Source organism: Anarrhichthys ocellatus, unplaced genomic scaffold, assembly GCF_004355925.1.
Source record: "Anarrhichthys ocellatus isolate YVR2014 unplaced genomic scaffold, GSC_Weel_1.0 scaffold121, whole genome shotgun sequence".
Lineage (NCBI taxonomy): Eukaryota > Metazoa > Chordata > Actinopteri > Perciformes > Anarhichadidae > Anarrhichthys > Anarrhichthys ocellatus.
Window position 1 is genome coordinate 52,817 of NW_022280151.1, and position 22,042 is coordinate 74,858.

The following is a 22,042-nucleotide window of genomic DNA, read 5'->3' on the forward strand; positions in this document are numbered from 1 at the left end:
TTTTCTGCGATTAATCGCATTGTTATGCACAAAATTCAATAATGAATTCAAGAGTATTGCGCACTTTTATTTTAAGAGTACTGCTATATGAACAAAAGTGCAATAACATTTTGTTTGTAAAGACTCATTCAATCATTATGTGCAATAACTCGTCTGGATTGGCATTTTAAAGGCCCCGGTTTTTTTCTTTTCTTCATCAAATCGAGGAGCATAAAGTTCCATTTTAAATGTACTTTTCCTTTTTGAAATACAAAAAGTTCCATCAATTAAGAAATTGTTTTCCACTAATTGTTTTTACTTAATATCTAACAATATTAAAACATTTACAAAAAGGAATGTTATGTGGAGGAAAAGTGGGTGCATTTGGTCATTAGCTTTTGTTCAGCATTTTCTTGGCATAAAAGTCCCTACAGGTTTCACAGCACCGCTGGTACCACCTCATGTCCTGACAGAGGTTCTTGTCTCGGATCACACGACAGTACACTGTCCACTGGTCCCCCATGCATTTGTAGGTCAGAGCAGCTGGGGGTGAGAAGGCAGCGAGTCAATGTGCGGCATCACAATTTCACAATCCTCCAAACTAAACGACTAAATACTGCAAAATACCAATACTAGCGGCTTGTCACTGTGTGACAGAGTGGTTGAGAACACAATAACACCTTACAAAGCACTAAACATGTTTTTTAAATGTTTGTTTAAGCCAGACTTCCATCTTCTACCTGCAAGAGTACCGAGTAGTAGTATGTAGAATAAACCAAGTATGGGGGAAAATGGTGTTGAGTCAATTTAACATGTGGCATGTGATTTGTATGGTTATATAGTTAGTATGTAATTTAGGTCTTTTGTCTTGATTTTACTGTTTGTTTACTGATAAAAGTAACCTTATACTACTAACCTTTTTCTAGATGAGTCTTGGATGACCCTGAAAGAAACATTGTTAGGGCTACAGATAGATGCTGGAAGGCCAATTTAAAAGATAGATGTCAGTGTAGCTACTTGCACATGGCATTAAATTATATTACGTTACTATGAGTTATAGTAACAGTTAACAGTCATGTTAACAGTTGTTATTGTTTTTTCACTGATGCAGTTACATTTCCATGAAATGGTATTTTGATTAATTTTAGATATCAATTTGAGCTGATTCATCCACATTCATTCATATTAAGGCATTACAACAACAACAATAATAACAATAACAGCAATAACAACAAGTCAAACTGAAATTAGTTTTGTCCATGCCAAATAGGACAGTGGACACGTTTAATTTTATGAAAATTGTGTATTTATGAGAAAAGCCTCACATTTCTAGCATAAACCATAATGTTTATTCATTGATGTGGAGGGAAGTCAGATTTGACTTGAGGACCATGAGAGATCAAATGAAATAAAAAAATTTATTTTTCATTATTTTATAATTTAACCCTTATTTAATCAGGTAAGCCCCGTTGAAGTAAACAATCTCTTTTACAAGGGCGACCTGCCCAAGTCTGCAGCATAACAAGTTATACAACAGCAACAATAGAACACATAGAAGAACTACATTCATGTGTTGAAGTATTAAAATACCTATGCATGCACAAGTACCAACTTTTTTATTTAACTTAAAAATCAGGCAGAGTGAACAAATCTCCTCAAAACCTTGTTTTTGAAGGGTATTCCAAGTGAGGAGAGAACATATAAACATTTTCCTTCAGTTCAGTCTGTGACTTGGAACAGACCACACGACCAAATCCTGTGATCTCAGACAATAACTACAGACAGATTTCAATGCAATCAAAGTGCAACTGTGGGTTGGGAGTTTACCCAGAACGGCTTTATAAATGAAATAGACTACCAATGACTAATCCTACAACGGGTCAGAGATGGCCAAGCAGGAGTAAAGCGTACAATGTGTAACAAATCCCAGTACACTTTGAGATTAAGTATCTAACCTGTGCAGACAATGTGCGTATTGTATTCGTTTGTTTCTGCACTGTACTTTGGCTCTGGTTTATGCTCTTAGATGCTTGTTTAAAAAAGGAGATGCACTTATGACTTCTGGTGACTAATAGTTCTCTTGAATACCTATGTTGAATACACTTATTGTAAGTAGCTTGGTTAATATGACAAGCTGCTCATTATTTCACTTGTCTCTTTGGTCAGAGGTCTTCGGTTATAAATTGTACTCTTGCAGATAAATAAGGCAACCTTAACCTTTCAACCTCACTGTAGAACAGAGTTGTGACAAATGTCTCACCTAGCCTGGGGGAGGTGATGGTGTTCACATTGACTTTGTCATTGCAGGTACCATGGTGACAGGGTCGGTAGGTGGGTGGTCTAAGCATCACTGAGCAGTCATTACCATGCCGACCAGTCAGTTTGTGCATACACTGGACCACTCGCGACTGCAGGCCCTTCCCACAGGATGACGAGCACTGAAACAGTCAATTAAAAGTGTCAGTTCTCCTTGCTCATACTGTGACTCTTTAGAAGTTGTCCATTTTAATTTAGTTTATTTTGCACAATTTAAACAATAAAATAAAAATAAACAAACATACCAGAGATACATAATATCACAGTGCAGGAAGAGGCAAAAAGCCAACTGGGCTTATTTGAAGCCTCCACCTATATAATATTACAATTTTACAATATTGCAGAGAACATAAAATTAATATGCATAAGATATGACTACGTACAATATTGTTGACAAGATGTTTTTACAAGATATGAAATATTATAACAAAATCAATACATTACAAACAACAAAAGAAAATGAAAATGTAATTGTGTCGAGTGTGTGCGTGCATGTGTGCGCGTGTAAGAGTAAGCCTGGGCTTGTTTGTTCAGGGGATATTGGTTTATACAGCTGCATTAACTCCTAAGCAATAGTAATGCTACAAGTCCCTAAGAGTGAAGCAATTGTAAATATAATATAACAGCTAAAACAAGGAAGACATGAACAATGATAAAACAGCAATTAAATTGTCTTTTGTCACTTTTGACTGGGATAGATCACCATGGTAACTTATGCTGAACACCTAAACTTCTCTGGAGCAGGTGATGATTGAGATAAGAGATCAACTCGTATAAAAGCACCGCTTACTGATCAATCAAAGATTTGTATGTAAATCGTAAATTAATATTACACAAATACGAAGAAGTTGAAGTCATAATCCATACTAAAAGAAAGTTTAAACAGAAACATGCAAAATAGACAGCTGGCAATGAATCGTTGACTGTGTGAATGCATAAATTAACAGATTTATAACATCACGGTGTCATCTAGAGCATGATAGATATGACTATAATGTGTGTATTATATTATGTTAATCTGTTGCAGATTGATTCTTATGGCGTGTGTGACAATATTTTAGTCTTATTCTTTCATCTGTAAGCCCGGCCTTGTGAAACGAACTTGGGAGCAAATAAATAAGAATCACTATATATTCTCTCATCATATATTTATATCATGTATTCACTAATGTGTGTCAGCTTCTAGAGCTGTGTGTTGCAGTGTGACATGTTGGAGTCGTGTCTTACAGTTACAGACTGGATACAGCGTTACTTTGCTCTGGTTACTTTAATGTTTGCTCTGGGAGATTATGATTTATGGAAGGAAACCTTCTTACTGCTTTGAATATTGTTTTTATATTTATTTTATATTTGCTCCCAAGTCCTTTTCATACCGCTGGAGTGCAGCTGAAAGAAGAAGAATACATCTAAGCAACACATTAACTAATTAATGGAATACACACATGAAATTATAGTTAGATCTATTGTGCTCTATATGAAGCAGTGATATTGTAGATATGTTAATTTACACATTCACACAGTAGGCAATTTCTTGCCTGCTGTCCTTCCTGCATTTGGCAGTTTAAACTGTGTTACTTTTAGCCTGAATTATGTATTTAATTTCTTCGTATTTGTCTGATATTATAGTTTTCTCTTTGTTTGTAAAATGCGCCACTCTGCTGACAGCATACTTGTCCATGTTTGTGATTGGTCAGATGCTGCAATCCCGGCCTCTGTATGTGTACTAGCTCACAGCCAGATTGAGAAACCCTGGGTTGATTTACCGAGTTTTGTAGGACTGCTTAACGGGATCGCGGTTGTTAGGGTTAGTTAAGACAGATAACCAAAATCTTTGTGGTACAGGCCTCAAACCTATCGAGAATAGAATCAGATCTGGGTAGAATAGGACCATACCAATGACATGATCATAATCAATTGTATTAATATACACTGATATACTGTAGGCCTGTGTGTTGTTTTTTTTCTTCTTGGACAAAATAAAGCATGGTCAAATCTAGCATGCACAACAATGTAGGCTTGTAAAGTTAATGAAATTTTGCTTAATAGGCATTTTTGCAAGGATCATATTTTAAAAAATTCCACTTCATAGGTCTTTATTTCTCTCATTCAGAATGAGGACACAAAATTAATTTGGTTTGTTTTTGTTGCAATTTTTGTGAGGTTGAGCCACATTTTCTAGTATAATGTCTTGAATAGGATCATTATGCCCCTTGTTGCCTCCTGCATTGTGAGGCCTCATGCAGGCCAGTTTAAAATCCCTTCTGTTGGACACCCTGATTCTGAAAGACCCAGACAACGCTTAATGTTTTTGCCTGTGGCTCTACTGTGTCCTTTCACTCTGGCAAGTTTCAAGCTAAATCCCGTTTTCTCTACAGCGAACCCTGTTCTAATCATCCAATTATACTGCCCTTGTCTGTTTCAACACTTCTCCGGAATATTTTATCTAAATTTGATATGTGACATATTTGCATTAACCTTCTTGATGATATGCCTCATAATTCCTATAGTTGCACTATTCAAACTTGCATATACCCCAGTATCACCAGACAGTTTCACTAGTATCACTATAACCCAAATATTTATATTTATATTATCTAGATATTTAGATAACACACGCAGAGAACATTATATTTTAATACTGTTGGTGTGAGAAATACAGTTTTAATGAGTATAATGAATAATATCTCAACACAGTGGCATTAGGTGGAGGAAAGAAAATATCCAATGTCTCTTATCAAACATAAGAAGATATTAGGAGCCTATGGCAGGCATCAGTATAGCCAGTCCGGATGTTGACTGGTTGGTATGTGACAGCAGAATGATTGACTGATTGAGAAACATACTGTAAAGGTGCAGCCATAGAGGAAAAACACAAGAAGAATCGATCTTTTTGTAGTAATTTTGAGTGTTATCACATTGCTAAAAATAAGTCAATGTATAACCAGTCAGATGATTAGAAAATTTAGAAACAAACCTCAAAGTTAGCCAAAATAATTCGGAAGAGAAAACAAAGCGAACCAAAATATTATTACCGGTCTGCTTTAAACATCCACTCAAATTTTTTCAGATCCACTTCCGACTTCAACTTTGTACTCACTATAGTTGAACACACAGTTTCCTTGTGTAATGAAGGACTATTAGAATAATTTCACATCCACTCACTTTTTATTTGACCTCATAAATAAGTGGTTTGTGTTATCTGAATGAACTGATGGTTTGTCTGCTCGTGTTTCTGGAAGTGTTGGTCTTCTTTTGAGTGGTGTCTCGATTTCAGCAAATTATTTAGTAGCCATTGTTTTATAGGAAGATTATATCCTGCCTTAACAAATTTAGCAAGAACACAACTTTTCTCTTCTTTCAAGAGAGTATTTTTTACTTTTTCTTGGTGAGTGAAGTTACTGAGAGGGAATACGGGAAATATGTTAAGATACATTTTTGAGTTGCCTAACCTTAATTGCGTCTTAACCAAATATGAACCATGGAATTTGGAGACAGTCCTACCTTGGACCAGTCTCCAGTCTTCCATTCGTAACATTTGGAATGGTCCTCACAGGGCTCCTCTTGAATGGGCTGGGAAAGAGGATCACATACACCCTGAGGGTTTGTACACGACACAGTCCGTTTGTGAACACCTTGACCACAGTCTGATGAACACTGGAGGAAGTAATGAAACAACAATATGATGAGAAAAGTGGAAAACAGTAGCGTAAAGGAACAGGAAAAGGAAGCTAACAAGAATGTTTTATATAGCTTATTCTTCTGTCCCATACCTTGGCACTGGGTGACATATTTTTACTAGTTTTGACTTCATTGCCATAAACATGGACAATGTTGTCCAACTTATTGTTGGGCAAACATCACTGAGCATACTTATGTATTCATAATGCTTTGCTACTTTAAAAAGCTGAGACGAATAAACAACACTTGCTGCGTTTTTAACAGAGAAGGAATATGTCACCTTGTGGAATCTGACAAGAAAACAAGAGACAAAAACAGTTCTGCATACCCTAAAAGCAACAATTTTTTTTATTATTTAATTATTTAATTTTTTGTGAAACGTTGGATACAATTTGTAGAATAAGAACCATGGTTGATTCCGAAATGTTGGCCAGCTATGTAAAATCTCATATCTTGAAAACCAAAAAATATGCAACCTTGTTTGTACTTTAACAATCATAAACATAAAGGGCCATACAATATTTGCTGAGTCCATCCAAATCTAACATTTCTTCTAAACATGACTGACATGGCCAAAACTGATAAGGTTCCTATTTCCCCAAAGCATCCTAAGGCTAACCTTAAAATTCATCTTGAAAGGGGGTTTCCTGAAATCATCATAATCACTCTTAGAAATGATTGAAAATGAACCTGCTACCCTCTCTTAGAGGACTGGAACCTGTAGGAGGAACCAAACACTACATCTTTCAAGTTGTTATTGTTGTTGTTCACTGAATTGCATCTTATGGTATATTATGTTATCATATATCATAAATGTGAAAGGTAAGATGGAAAGTGAATGCCTCTAAATCTCTGTCATTGATCTCATCCAATTAGAAAATGTATTGCTTAACATTTTTAAGACGCTTATAATGGTGGGCGCGTGCAGTCTCTCTAAAGTGCTGCCTTAAGGGACATGTGAAATAATTTAAGAGCATCCATGGATACACTATTCACTTCTAAGATCAATAGTTAATAGGAAACAAGGCCCAGGACCAGTAATGCTTTTCACATGACATCAGCACAGTGTGTGTATGACGTACCTTGGACCACTCTGAAGCCTCCCATACAGTGAGGCAGAGGTGGCCTTCACAGTACTGCAGGACAGGAGGTTTTCCTCCTTGGCAATATGGGTCTCTGGTGTGGATGAGTGAGCCATTCTGTAGATGGTAAACACAAACCACCTCCCTTTGCTGAAGGCCTTTACCACATGAGATGGAGCAGGATCCCCACTCTCCCGTCAACCACCTGTGAAAAGCGCAAAGTGTTTACAGACAGTTCATAACCTACAGTCTATTTGCCTTGGATCTAAATGTTTTACTCTGAAACAGAGAGAAAAGTTGTCTATATACATTTTACCGGCTTAGTTTGGCCGTACTTTTAAAATAACTGGAATGTATGTAGAGCTAACATATGAAAAGCATAATAATAATAATCGTATTAACTCCTTGAAACTGACTTAAAAAAATTCAACACAAAAAACAAAACGGCCCCTTTGGTTTTATATATGGGACAACTAGAGATATACAGTATACTGATAATGCCACAAGTCTGTAAATAAGGGTAGTGTAAACTAGGACACAGATTTGGAGAGATTTCCACTCTGTCAAGCCTTCAGAACTTTTACAACACTCAAAATATTTATTTACGATAGGGTCAGGGATTCATATAGGCTCATATGAGGTGAGTGTGTGTGTGTTTGTCTCACCAGTACTGGCAGGGGTGAGAGTTGCAGAGTCGTACTTGGGGAAGTGGTCGATTCTCAGGATGACAATAGCTATCGTTGACCACCTCCATGGTTTTATTGGCTATTCTCATACAGGAAACAACTGTCCTCCTCTCACCTGCACGCACACACACACACACACACACACACACACACACAGTCTCATATTTTGATTGATAGACTTAAAAATAAGTCTATCAATTTGCATAATGGGCTGTTCCTGAAATTAATAGAAAAAGATGTAGGGGGAAAAAAACCTATGATATTAATAATACTGTGCTGTGAAAATTTGCACTGTGGAAACACTGCTTATTTTCTCATTGCACAGCTGTCTGACAGACAGCATTACACATTTTATGGCTGGGAATGTGTTTCATTTTAACTGAGCATCTTGGTGTTTGGAGCTATGCTACGCTAACCTGAGGACGCCATAGCATGGCAGGACACTACGTGCTTTTTAAAACTTTTCTCCTCAACCGTGGTCCGCTCCGGGCGGTCGGGGCCGGTGGGCTCCGGCGGAGGTGGGCTCCCGGCCCCGCTGCGAACCGGCCGCCGGCGAAATACAACTGGGGCGGCTCGACTGTCACTGGCGTCCATGAATCGAGATGGACTTCTTACTGGAACTGAAACGATGTAGGCTACTGGGATTAAACTCTTTGTCAACAAAGAAATCGGTAAGTGACAAACTGTGTTTGTTTTTTTACATCTGCAGTAACGTTTTTATGAATAATATACTGGGCCCTGACAGTTATTCTGGAATAGACTAGGATTACGGTCTTCTGGAAACGATCAGGGTGTCATGAAGATTTAAATAAATTGTTACTAGGCTCCACTGACATAGAACACATGCACTACTACACATATTCGGGAATAAAAATGACCTCTACAATAAATTTCAATCTGGATCTTAATGATCTCACAGACCAGGAATGAAGGGCTTTCTATGCTATAATTCTTGAAACAAAGATATACCAGTTATAATCTAAAACTAAATATTGAAATTTTTAATCAGACCAATTTAACTGTTTGGTTGTGAAGTGTTGAGTCCTCTGGTGAAAGAAGATTTTGAAAAATGGGACAAACACTCAATGAAACCCTACTCACTGAGATTTGCAAGAGTATTCTCAGAGTTGACAGAAACAGTAATGGTTGCCGAGCTGAATTAGGCTAATTTCCCCATTTAGTTTAGATAGAAAAATAGCAAGAAACCACTTAAAAACAAGTGAGCACGACCATTACCATACATAGCGAGAATCCACCTCGGCCAGCTGGTCCTGATGTTCAGGACAGCCCTCCCACAATCTGAACCAACCAAATCATAGCTAAAGAAAAAGTAAGTTATATTAACTATTGGAAATCTAACAGAAAACTCAAAACAAACCTTTATGCTACTTGGCTCTAAACAGAGAGTACACAGTAGGAAACTATCTGACCGCAGTGACTGATCCAAAACTGAGGAAGACATTAGCTTTGTTTAGCTCGACTTAATGATGTCCAGACAGGCTGTCATCAACATTTCTTGCTACAATGTAGCATGTGACATTAGGACAAATAATTCAATGTAACCTCCAAGATCTTGTATCCACTCTCTGACCAGACTAATATCAAACATCTACTTGAAGAAAATAGTGTCAGCGCCATAGAAGCAGCAAGATATGCCAGTGCATTAATATATTGTTGTAAATTGTTTCTTTATTGACTCCTAAACAAGAAAGAATTAATTACTTGTACAGTACATACAGTAGACCTATGAGACACATACATACAGATTAGATTCAGTTGGAGTCAGAGGGAAGCCTGCTATGTGTAATGTACTATGCCGCTGATTACTAGCTTTGGGCACCAAGCTCACTTTAGCTCTGTCCGATACAAAGCGGCCATATTTGAGGGATGAATACATCGCTGTGTTTTTAAGTGCATGTGCTCTAGTATTCCCCCTGCTCCTCTTTGTCTTTTATGCTGTGTGCAGAGTAAACAAGAGCAGCGCTGAGCCACAGACACAGCCGACATGAGGAAGCCTGCCCTACCCGACTGCATTCATTCAGAATCCGGCAACACGGAACCATCCCGCAGGGTTGTATGTAGGTGCACTGAGGTGTCGGTGTCTGCTTTTGAATATAACTGCCGTAAAATAATCCGAAAATAACGTTATATTTCTCTGATTCACTGCTATGTTCTCACTAACTTCGCTCCCTCTCTTCATTCACTTTAAAGCTCACTTGACAGCGTTGAATGTTGTGTGTTGACAAACAGCAACCGACGAATAAAACACAATTTTATCGTTATGATTTAAGAAGGTCAGATTAAGAAAACTTCTACCCACTGAGCTGTACAGTATTTATGAAATCCAACATCAAATACAAAGGTAGCAATGTTTCCATTCAAAAGTGAATTTCAAGAAAACTTTTTAAATGTTGCATTAAAGGAATACGAATCAAAGGTGTTTCCATCAACTGGTTTGGAGTGAATGAACTGGGCTACAGTGTAGTTTGGTCAGAAGTTGGCGCTAAAGGCTTGCATTGCTGTGATCCTTCAGTAAACAGTAGGAGTAGAGGTTGCGAACACGAAACAAAACAAGTCAGCTTGGCCATTGTTAAGAGATTGTAGAAAAATATGAAAGCATAAAAGTATAACCATCACAACATATAGCTTGTTTACTTTTTATAACCATCATAATATAAATTGCTTTATTTCATGTTAGAAGTGATTTAACATATAAACTGCTTAGACACTTTATGTAACATAGTCACTTGAGCCTTATATAGTGCTTCTGGTTCTAACAGGATCAAACCAGTTATATTCTGTTGCAGACCTAAGAGCAGGAGGAACCATGTGTGAGTGACGCATGAACCTGAAGGAGGTGCCAGCCTTAGATCAGCATAAAAAGAGCCAGCAGAGCAAAAATGGCTTTTTCCCCCATCTCTAGAGGCTGGGATAGACTTCTTTAATAGACCCTTAGGGGTCTTAACCCCTCAGAGGTGGAATAGAAGACCCTTCTGCTGTCTTACCCACTCAGAGGTGGCATAGAAGACCCTTTGTGCGTTATCAGAAGACCGCATGAAAAAAATGAAAAAAACTCACAGTGAGAGCTGACTGAGAGAGCCTGAACAGCAGGATTGTCAGCATCCGCATTTGTAGCACTGAGACTGTTTCATTGAATTGAAATTGTTGTATGTGATTGTTGTGAGAAAATTTTAATAAAACCAAGGCCTTACCATTTGTTAGTGGCTGAAACCAAACACTGTTTTTTTTTAACAATTTACCCCTCTTCCCCTGTCCGTTAACCGTGCGATACAGACGTGACGACAGAATCTACCAGAGGAGCTTAAGGTAAGTTCCCTGCGTGAAGACTTGGCAGTGTTAGCCATAAATGGTGAGATGTTCACAATAGGCGATAGTAAAATATAGACGATGTACATAACTATTCATACTGGGTGTTAGGGTTACATCCTACTGAGAGCGCCTAGGGCTTAGCCATACAAGACTTTCAGAAAGACAATAATTCCGGAATCCTAACGACTCAGCTACGGGGTGAAATAAAAGGCCGAAGGTATTGTTCCGACACCTCCACGAGGAACCTGATCCTCGCAGGTGGACAGCTACCTAACACCACCGTATTAGGTGCGCAAGTCTGCCCCGCTTTTCCCGGGGCAGGATCCGTTCACGCTACACCATCTACCCGTATCGAACTCATCTGAGAGAAAGATGGAGAGTGGTCCTCAGGAATTAGATTCAATTGGGCAAGTTTAATAGTATTGGCCATGTTTCATGCTGTCTGGAGGCAAAGATAAGCATTCTCACATTATGGGACTATTCAAGAACACGCCAACACACAGCTGATCAGTCATGTGAGTTAAATGTTCGTTATGTCAGAATTTATTCTACAAAGGCATTTCCATAATTCATTTGGCACATAAACTTTTAATATCTTGGCTTTTTTTTGTACATCATTATTACAAAACAAATTTCCCTCTTGGATATTAAAGAGATCTTGACTCTCAGGGCTAGTAACCAGCATTTATGCAAAGATTGTCATTGCTGTAACCATACATGATTTTAGTGTTGTGTGTGTGTGTGAGTGTGTGTGTTACCTCCTCCACATTTGACAGTACAGTCCTGCCAGCTGCTGTGTGTCCAGATGTAGAGATGCTCGTCACTGTGCTGAGTTGTGTTCAGAGACACTGTGTACTCATAGTGGATCCCATAGCTCTGGTCATGAAAGAGCAGCACCTAGGGGCACGACAGAAGGGTTAAAGAAAAGGTCAGCCTTGCGTAAAGCTTATCAACCTTCACTCCGTTTATCTGCCTTTCATCTTCATTTGCAGAACTAAATTTCAAACTTAAGCAGTAGGTAATAGTAAGCAAACACGACCAAATGTACAGTAGATTGTACCTATTAAACAGTATATCAACACAACTATCATGTTTAATAGGGGACCTGGTCGGTCTGTGCCGTACTAAGCCAAGCGGCAATGACTGGTTTTCACTACTACCTCACAGCAGGGGATAACCACACTGCAGTGGTTTTTATTGCTTCGACCTCAATCTCTGTGATTTGTGATAGTCTAGCGACCTGTCCAGGGAGTACCCTGCCTTTGCCCAAATGTGAGCTGGGATCAGCTTCAATCCCCACGAGACCCTGAATAGGATAAGTGTTTGCAGATAATAAACGGATGGATTGGCAGTTAAATTGGTGAAATCATACCTTACTAACCGGTCTCAATCAGAGTTCATTAATAATCATCAATCAAAGTAATTGAAGTTGGCTTCTTGTGTCCCGCAACTATCCATTCTTGGTTCACTCCTGTTCAGTCTTTACATTAACAGTCTTTCATTCGTTTGTCTGAACATTGAAGCCCTAATGTATGCGGATGAATATTTTATGGAAGAACCAAAGCAGGTGTTGTGAGTTTTCAAGCGAGTGGAATATAATTAAAATTCACATCAGACAACTAAACACTTTAAGTAACAGTAGATCTTTCAGTAACCAATAAAACAATGGCTGATACATACAAGTCAGCACTAAACTATCGTTTTGTTGCCGCTATTTATAGGTCCTGCTTGACTGAAATGGCAGTTTAAATATATTTTAGACAGCCTTTTTAAACTACATGCCCTGTGTTTGTTTCTGTTTTTGATGTATTTTAGGAAGCCTTTTGTAAAACCTTGGCCAGTGACTACATTACATTACAGTCATTTAGCAGACGCTTTTATCCAAAGCGACTTTCAGATTCTATCCCCCGTAGCCTACACAGCTACGGGAGAAATTTTGGGGTGTCTTGCTCAAGGACACATCGACATGTGACTAGCGGAGCTTGGGATCGAACCGCCGATCCTCTGATTGAAGGACGGCCCTGCTCTCCACTTACCCACAGTCGCCCTACTATGAAAAACAGCCTTTTGGCTAATTTTGCCATTTTCTTATGCCAACACTAGTCAACAGGGGTTTTACAAAGGTATTACAATATTAGTCAGGAAAATGTATTACATTATTTGTCAAGTTATTAAATTATTGGGTTTTATAACATTTTCTATCAAGTTGGGTGTGATTTTTATTAACTTTTTAGGATATATTATTGGGTGCTAACCTCTAAAATCCTGTATCATTTGGGCTGTTATCATTGCCTGATCAGACAATTAATCAGACAGAATTCAACTCTTAGATTAGATTGTCTCAAACATAATGCAAACTGCAAGGATAGGAAGACGGCTGGAATGGCTGCTCTTACAGACATCTTTGTATAGAATGAACATGTCTTGCCCAACGACACATCGACATGCGACTAGACGACCCTTTTCTCCATAGTGCCACAGTCGACCCCTATAGTGATCTGGTTAGTAGGGATTACAGAATCAACACAGAATGTCATCATTTGAATGCTTGCTCATAGAGACTAATGCTTGAATCGAGGAACAGTTCCCATGTGGTGCAGTAAAACAACCCTGTAGGGCCTCAATGCTTGATGGAGTTAATGTTTGAATGTCCTGTTTCACCACAGCGATGTAGACTGGTGCAAGTAAAATGATGCTATGGTCAGCTGATCCAAGTGGAGGGAGTGACATGTACAGTAGGTACAGGAACTGGGCCATAACACTTATCTAAGGTCTTATGCATGCGTGTGGCACAGGTCACATACTGGTGGTAGTTTTTTAATGATTTGTACATAGAGAAGTGATTAAAGTCTTCTAGGATGAATTTGGGGTGAATCTGGTGAGATGGAATCCAGTTTGTGCAATTTGTTGGCTAACGCTTCAGTGACTTTGTCAACATTTGCACATGGATGAATGTAAACAACTATATGAAATAGCTGGGGAAATTCATGTGGAAATATATGTGGCAAGAGGAAGAGAGCAAGGAGTACAATGTATTGCACCAGCCTTTGTTGAACTAGATTCACACTTCACCAACCACCCTCTTTTCCTGTTCTCTATTTATCTCGATCCACATGACATGGTGAGGGAAAGCCATCAAAAGCAGACTCATTGTTACTCACTACATCGTCCAGCCAAGTTTCAGTAAATACCAGCATTCCTGTATTCAAGTTTATATTGGCTTGAAGTTCATGAAGTTTATTTCTGGTAATACGGACATTTCCTACTATCACAGCGGTCAGTGGAGAGGACTTTTTGCGTCTCATCCCTCCTTGTTTTCCCCACTTACGTCTGCCTTTTCTCTTGTGGGGGGTTCTTTCTCCATGATAATTTGTAGAGATCGCTGGTGAATGCAGTATCTCTGCTAGTATATTCCACACTTGGTCAATAGCACCTGCCGATGGACGCAGCATAAGGAGGAACTTCTTAGACTCCTTTGCCAAAGGGGTTGAGCAGTTGATCAGATCTCCATCCGCACAAAGCATTGGTTCCCACAGCTAGGAGGAACAGCACAAGCATGATAAACTTGCTGAGATAAAAACATTTTAATGTCATCATGTATATATAAAGGCTTGTGCTCGTTTGTTCGTATAATGTTGGGATAGCAGTTTGGCTGAAGTATTTTCGCCCCGGTAAGACATACCTTGAATCCAGTGTTTTAATCATTGCTCTGAACCCGTCTTTCTCGACTGTCTGTCCTTGCATAGCTGGATCGTTATTGTGTTCGTAATGTCGCTCCATCTTGTCATATGCTGAGGCAAATGCCTCTTCAAGCGATGTCTGACCCTTTGGCTTCACTGTTTCACTCGCGGCAACGTTACTGGTTGACGGCCGTAATCACACTCTTGGTATTCCAACACGTTTTCTGCTGAGGTGATGGAGTAAGTTGCTCGTGTTACCACCAGCAGCAACAAAAGTGGCTCAACAAACTTTGCAATATATAATCTTTTGGACGTCGGATTTTTCAAAACCAAAGCACTTCCAAAACAGCAGACCCAGCTCCTCTCTTGGGCACAGACTCTATTGGTGCATCTCCGGTCTGTCTTTGTTCATCCTGCATTGCTCCTTTCTGTTCTTTAATGTAATGTTACTATAGCGACGGAGCCTCTCGCTGGTAACAGACTGTTGTGCTACCGGGCTAGCTAGTGAGCTGTACCCAGCATGCCGTTCGGCGGTGTAATTTTATAAATGTACAATTATTAGTGTTACAAATTGTTTATGTGTCACAAACTGTTGTGTCGTGGTGTTTTGCCCTGTTAAAGAGCGTTAGTTGTGGGTTATTAATTGTTGTGTTATAAAGTTACAACCATGATTAGAGGTCCCTCTCAATACACTTAAGACAACTAGCTCCGACCGCAGCGCCCTTAGCGGCGAACAATATATTTTGCTGCCTGTTGAAGAGTGACAGCAGTTGTTTCGGCTATGCACCGGTATGGCGGTGTGTGAAAAATTTATATCATACGGGAAATTAAAACCAGTATACCGCCCAGCACTATGATACACGTTACCAAAGCACTTAAAAACACAAAAACCAGAGCACAGCACACACATGCCAAGGTGCTCCGCACAACAGCGCACCTGCATACCAATTATGTATTATACGCGCCGATGTGATTTCATCCTGCATTTGACCCATCCATATGAGTCAGTAATGTAGAGTAATATTGAGCTTCATGATCAAAGAAAGAGATTTGTATCTACACATCTGTCTATACCCCCCCCCCCCCCTCTTAACGAAATTGTTGAAAAGTTACCTTTTGATGACGGCAAATCAATGTCAGCATCCGCAAGCACAAGTGAAATCCACGCATGTGTAGAGGTCCCGCACACGCAACTTAAACAGTCCGCGCAGAATATCTCTGCTGTGCTTTGAGCATGAGGAGCATCTCCTGGGGTGCGAACTCTATCACTGCTCTTCTGCTCACAAAACTTTCACCAGCTGAGAACAAGTGTTTTTCCTTTTGCCAGTAAGTGGGCAGACCCAGTCACCATCGTATCACACTACCCCGACTCCTCCCTCCAATCCCCTAAATGTACTTAGTTTGAAAACCTTCTCCTGCGACATGCACCCTGAGGAATACAAACTGCTCCAGTCAGGTAAGCCTGTTGCCAATGGTAGTTGCATTTGTACCATTTTACCTGAGTTTGATCCTGTTACCAGTCTGATCTATGTGGGAGGATGCCTAAGAGGAGGTAAAGACCTTGAGCTCTGTACCATATATCCTGTAGTGTTAGATCCTAAGCAACCCATTACTCTTCTCATCAGAGAATATGATCAGAAGCTTCTCCATCCTGGCCCCGAGAGTGTTCGCTGGGGTCCGCCGGCATGACTGGCTCCTTGGGAGACAACAAGCCTTCTTGTCTAGACTGCAGGAAACTTCATTAGAAGATTTACCCCCTTCACGACTCTGCCTATTTAAGCCAGACTTCTTTTCCACCATCAAAACTGCTCTGCGTGTAGCTCTCAGAGGTGAAACTGACACAGACAGGGTACTAAGGACATAGAGCTAGACATAGACCACTTATAGAGGTGGAGGAAGTAATAAATGCTAAGCCCCTTGGATATGTGTCCTCTGACATTTTTTACCCTGATCCAGTCACCCCTAATCACCTTTTCAAGGGGAGGCTGGACCCATCCCTTCCGCAAGCCATATTCAGAGACATTGATCTCCTGTCCAACCGTAGATGGTGCCACAGTCAAGTTCTGGCAGACCACATCTAGACTCAGTACATAAAATAATACCTCTCTATTCTTCCGCCAAGGCAAAAATGATTCACTGACACCCCAAACCTTGTTATATCCAGAGTCGTCATGGTAATGGACCCACAGCTGCCACAACCCCTATAGGAAGGGTCCAACGCCTCCTACCTGGTCCAGATGGTCAACAATGAAGGGAGGACCTATAAGCGCCTTGTTTGTAAGCTGATTGCCTTACCTGCAATCCCGAAGGAGGGCTATAACACTCCCTGACGCTCCTCACAAGAGTCAAATATGAATATCATATTTAAGGGGCAGCTATTGTGAAGAACAGGTCTGGAGGCAGAACTGTCTGAGGAGGATCAGGAAGTGTGAGGGGTCTGGCTTGATTCAAGCTTGATTGTCAGAGTAAATAGTTTCTTTTGATTGCAGTACCTTTAGGAATTTGTTAAGTTAAAATGATGAACATTGTGTTAATTCTTGTCTGTTAAGGAGTCACCAGATATTTGCTTCCTTTGTATTACATTTGTGAAAATACAGCATAGATTCATCTGCCCTGCCCCTGTCTACAATGAATCACAGTTAAAGTGGATTCTCTTGGTGTATCATTGTGCCTGACCGCACGTCCATAGTGTATGTCAAAGGACCTGGTAATCAGCACACCCTCATGCAGTCCTGAATGGTGAATAAACTACAGTAGTGTTTTTGTTACCTTAGATTGATCCGTTCTCCAGCACACTTGTAAAGCAGTGGTCAGAGGTGGCGTATTAAGTTGGTTCATTCTGCAACCTCACCACTAGATGCCAGCAAATCCTACACACTACTGCTTTAAAGGTAAATATTATCAAATTGTTAAGATCTACATACAGACTGACAAATGTGACATATCATGTGACAAATAAATAATCACAAAAGCATTAGCGCCACCAGCAGGATGTTTCAGTTCTGACATTATATCCTGGGTGTATTGTGATACAACAGAGAAACGTATGTTTACCATCAAGTGCAAGGGTGTCTTAGTGGGTCCCTTGGCAGACATCTTCTCCCACAGTCCCCTTCTAACATAGCGTACCGTGGTTCCAGCCAGCTCAAACTCTCCTGGAAGCTCGATCTTCCAGTCGCTGTTGATGGACCTCTTGCTGGAGTCTTTCAGAGCTGTGAGGAGATATAAGGTCAGATGTAACAATTTCAAACTTTGTTTTATGAGGGAAAATAAACATCCATTCTGCCCATGTATGACTAATTCAGACTAAATGTATGTCACAGATTAATACCTGTATGTCCTTGTCCACCAGACACGAATGTGTGCACAGTACATTTTCTATTATTTATGGTAATTTCAGTTCATGAAAACTTATGTTTATGATGGAATCAACATGGCAAACACTGACAACTACTTGGTGATATTTTATCATATTTCTTTACTTTATTTCATTAATTTACAAGGTCACAGCTGGGGGAGTGGATACTCTTGAGTGGGGGCTGTCTCTTCGGAAGCTCTGATAATGCAGAGTCTACAAAAGATAGCTTCATGAAGACACGTGCGATTGGATGTTTTATGATATCGTTCGGGTTGGAATGGATGTATGTGAGGTAAGCGGGGAGGAACAGCGGCCGAGAACCTTAATGATATGGTCAGGGTCTGTTGAAGATGGTTGCTGAAAACCATGGGACTACAGTCAAAGGATGGTCGGAGGCTGGTGCCAAAAGTCAGAATTTCTTGTACAAGGTAGGGCTGCACGATTATGGCCAAAATCATAATCACGATTATTTTGATCAATATTGAGATCACGATTATTTATCACGATTATTCATTAATTTTAGGGACATCTTTTTATTGCACTTTCACGTTTAAACGAACAAGAACACTGCTTCCACTTCCATTGTTGTGCTACATTCTGGCTAATGTACAAATCTTTGCATCACACTGGTCCTTATCACAGTGCATCTCGTAGAAGGAAAATATAAATAAAATAGTATCAACATTTTTTACCCAAAATTAAATCAACAGAGCACTGCTTTCACTTCCATGTTGTGCTACATTCCAGCTAATGTACACGTGTTTGCATCAAAATAAAACTTATACGGTTCTTATTCACATGAAGCAAAATATAAATGACCGTCTGCTCTCTGTTCTGTTGTCTGTCTCTCTACTCTTCTACTAATACCGGAGTCGACTGCAGACAGAACTTTTTTTGAGGCTGCCGCTGCAGGGTGCGTGCATGACACCTCCCATCTCGTTCGCCCCCTGGTGGTTGGCTGACTGTTAGTTGAGGAAGCGCTTGATTTGATGTGTAGCAGAGCACGCATTTTAAACGTCAATATCGCTGACGATCATGCTCATTTAATTGTGGCAGTCAAAATTGTGATCGCGATTAAAATTCGATTAATTGTGCAGCCCTAGTACAAGGAACGGGAAAGTTGAGTCGACAATCGAGTTTTGTGACCTGGGATGTGGGAGGCTCGGATGCGGAACTGGTGCTGAGCCAAAACCAAAGTGAGCCTCCGCCTGAACTGCAGTATATTGAGAAGATGAGACCTACGACGGCGCTGTTGTCTGTTTAGATTGCGATGGTCTTTGGACCATTCTTGCCCCCAAAGAATAGCTAATATGACTGTAGTGACTGATTCCTGTAACTAGCCACTCGGCTGGGTGCGGGAGAAGATCTTGTTCTCGCACTCGCTTCGACATAAAGATTCCAGGCTTTTCGTGTCTTTGGGTGAGGTTCCCATTTAATTAGAGTTCACAATTGATATTTCAACTTGATATTACTTAGCTTCCTGGTCTTCCTCTGGTGTGTCTGGTTTTGCGGTAAAAACCGTGCGATCTCCCTGTCACCCATGCCTCATTACCTGTCAGTTGCACCTGTGCCCCATATATTAACTACCTGCCGCAATACTCCACACTGCCACCCATGGTCAACCTGAGATAGGCTCCTAATTCAAACATATAATACACAGACCTAACTTATAGCTCCTACAATGACTATGGGATACATTTCTGAGATCGTGGAAGAAGTGGTGAGTTGTGAGAATTTGGGCGGGCTTTCGGCTGAGAACCTCTTGCCGCCGCAGAAGCCGCCAAAGCTGATGGAGGGTGCTGCTTCTGTGAATAGCTGGATGTCTTCTAGTTTGGTGATATGGTCGTCATAAAATAAGGAGGTACCATTCCAAGAGGAGAGGTATTGGTGCCACGATTTCAGCTCCGTTTGCATGCTTCGTCGAGTGTGACGTGGTCGTGGATATTTGGAACAGAAGCAGCAACTGACAGGAGGTGTGACGAGGAGGATAAACCTACCCGGATGATGTGGATGGCGTAGTTCAGTGCATTTTAGGGCCAGGAGAAAACTTGAGATGAGAATTAGATCTGATGGGTTTTCTCGGTATGTAGGGATGCTTGGAGTGAGACGGAGTCGAGGATGATGCCAAGGATTTCCAAGGACGTGCTAGGACCTATTTTAAATTTAATTTAATTATTTATTTATTTTTATGATGAAAGAGGAAAGTCAGAGTGTGTATACCGCGTGCTGGAGTTGAGGAAGGTAGCGTGAAAGTGAAGAAGCCGCCTTAGAGAAATGATGTACGCAAGTTTATGGATGTTTGTCAGGAACCAGCATAGTGCAGAATAAGTGATGGGACATTTTCGGGCTGCTCTTGCACCCGAAAGACAGACGCACGGCAGAGTAATATGCACCCTTCCATAAGACTCTTTTCCCCTGAATATATACTAGCAGCTATGCCGATTGGACTGATTAAGAATAGTGGAAAGGTGGGCTAATGAGTGGACCGATCATGAATGCGCCGTGGACTTACTGGGCCAGTAGTTTATCGACTGTGTTAGGCTCTGAGATGGCTGATTGCAAATGTTGATGTGTGTAGGAGGATTCTGGCTTAACCTGCAAACCTAGGTAGAAGCCATATGTGAAAACTGTATGAGGAAGCTAACGAGCTGGCGGTCTGCGTGGTTCTTTAAGGCGGAAGCCAGAGCGTAAACCTGAATTGGATTATTGAGATACTTGCAAGGGGTGTGCTTGGTAGGATTGTGGGGACAGGTCTGCCGTGGGCCCGTTCGCAGAAGGTATGGAGGAATCGCCAGCTAGAGTTCCATCCAAGGTCGTCTGAGTCATTGCAAACTATCCTATCTCTCCTATCATACGCCTTTGGGGAGTGGGCTGAAGGTGGTTGGCTGGGTGGTAGCTGGTTTGGGGACGATGGATGGTGGGGGGAGAGTAGAAGCAGGAAACGATGGGGCTTTGTTTACGATGAGCTGTGGTAAAAGGCAGGGGGGTTGGGAGGTTGCCTGTGGTGGCCAGATGGGATGGTGCGTCCCAAAGCTCAAAATTCAGGGAATAGCAACTGCAGAAACCCGATGATATAACTTGGGGTCTAGTGTTCCCCAGTATGTTCCCTGATTGGACTGCTGCAAGCGACTAGCAGCTTCAAAGCAGAAAAAGGAGGAAACAACGGATTTTGGCCAATGACTCCATCGTGGATCGCTGTTGTTGGAGCAGTCTGTGCAGTCGAGGTGGGAGGGGCAGAGTTGGCCGAGGTGGGTGGGACATAAAAGGCAGAAGCAAGAGAACAGGAAAGGATGCTGGGATAGAGGGATGAATGTGCATGGGTTGATAGTGAAGTCTCAGGGAAAGAAATTACAAGGTGAGATGTCTCTGGGACAGAGGGAGCTTGAAGAGGGTGGGATACGACCTGGCCTTCTGAAAGGACTGATGTGGATGACTGGGCTTCTCCGGCCGTGGCATGACGTCATCGGCGCTGCGGCTGACGTGACCCGGAAGTGCTCTAGAGGCTCGGAGAGAGAGAGTGGTGTTGTGCTGTGAGTCCTTGAACAGTTTGGAAAGTTTTGCTTTTTTATCGGACTGATGGAAAGGGATGTTGCGCTGGATGATTGTGATCAGTCGAGAGACTGTCCACTCAGAAATCTGGGATATGTAGAGGCTGTTGGAGCATCGGCATGATGAAAGAGGAGGCGGTGGTTTTGCCTGTCGTTTGAGGGTCAGTTGTGCTTAAATACTTTGTGCGGAGGAAATGAGATTCGGTTCGGGGTGTGGTCCTTGTTCTTATAACAAGGACCACATCCTTATAACATAGGCATCCGCCATCATCCGCCATCATGCATGATGGCGGATGCTGGCAAAACTCTTGGCTGCCGCTCCGTACTTGATTGTTAATTTTTGTTAAATTTTGCTGTTTAAATGGATCCCAACGCTAAAAACCTG

At 40.9% G+C, this 22,042-nt stretch overlaps 1 protein-coding gene across 1 annotated transcript in view; it reads right to left on the bottom strand.

Annotated features, from left to right (window-relative positions):
* Nucleotides 1–57: 57 nt before the first annotated feature.
* Nucleotides 58–22,042, bottom strand: part of adamts17 (ADAM metallopeptidase with thrombospondin type 1 motif, 17) — a 127,576-nt gene continuing 105,591 nt past the window's right edge. The window contains exons 15-21 of the mRNA XM_031876981.1: nucleotides 17,806–17,963; nucleotides 11,830–11,968; nucleotides 7,721–7,856; nucleotides 7,056–7,260; nucleotides 5,797–5,949; nucleotides 2,240–2,417; nucleotides 58–522 (exon numbers count right to left, since the gene is read on the bottom strand). Coding sequence (XP_031732841.1) covers nucleotides 371–522; nucleotides 2,240–2,417; nucleotides 5,797–5,949; nucleotides 7,056–7,260; nucleotides 7,721–7,856; nucleotides 11,830–11,968; nucleotides 17,806–17,963 — 1,121 coding nt within the window. The 3' untranslated portion in view covers nucleotides 58–370. The remainder of the gene's footprint in view (nucleotides 523–2,239; nucleotides 2,418–5,796; nucleotides 5,950–7,055; nucleotides 7,261–7,720; nucleotides 7,857–11,829; nucleotides 11,969–17,805; nucleotides 17,964–22,042) is intronic.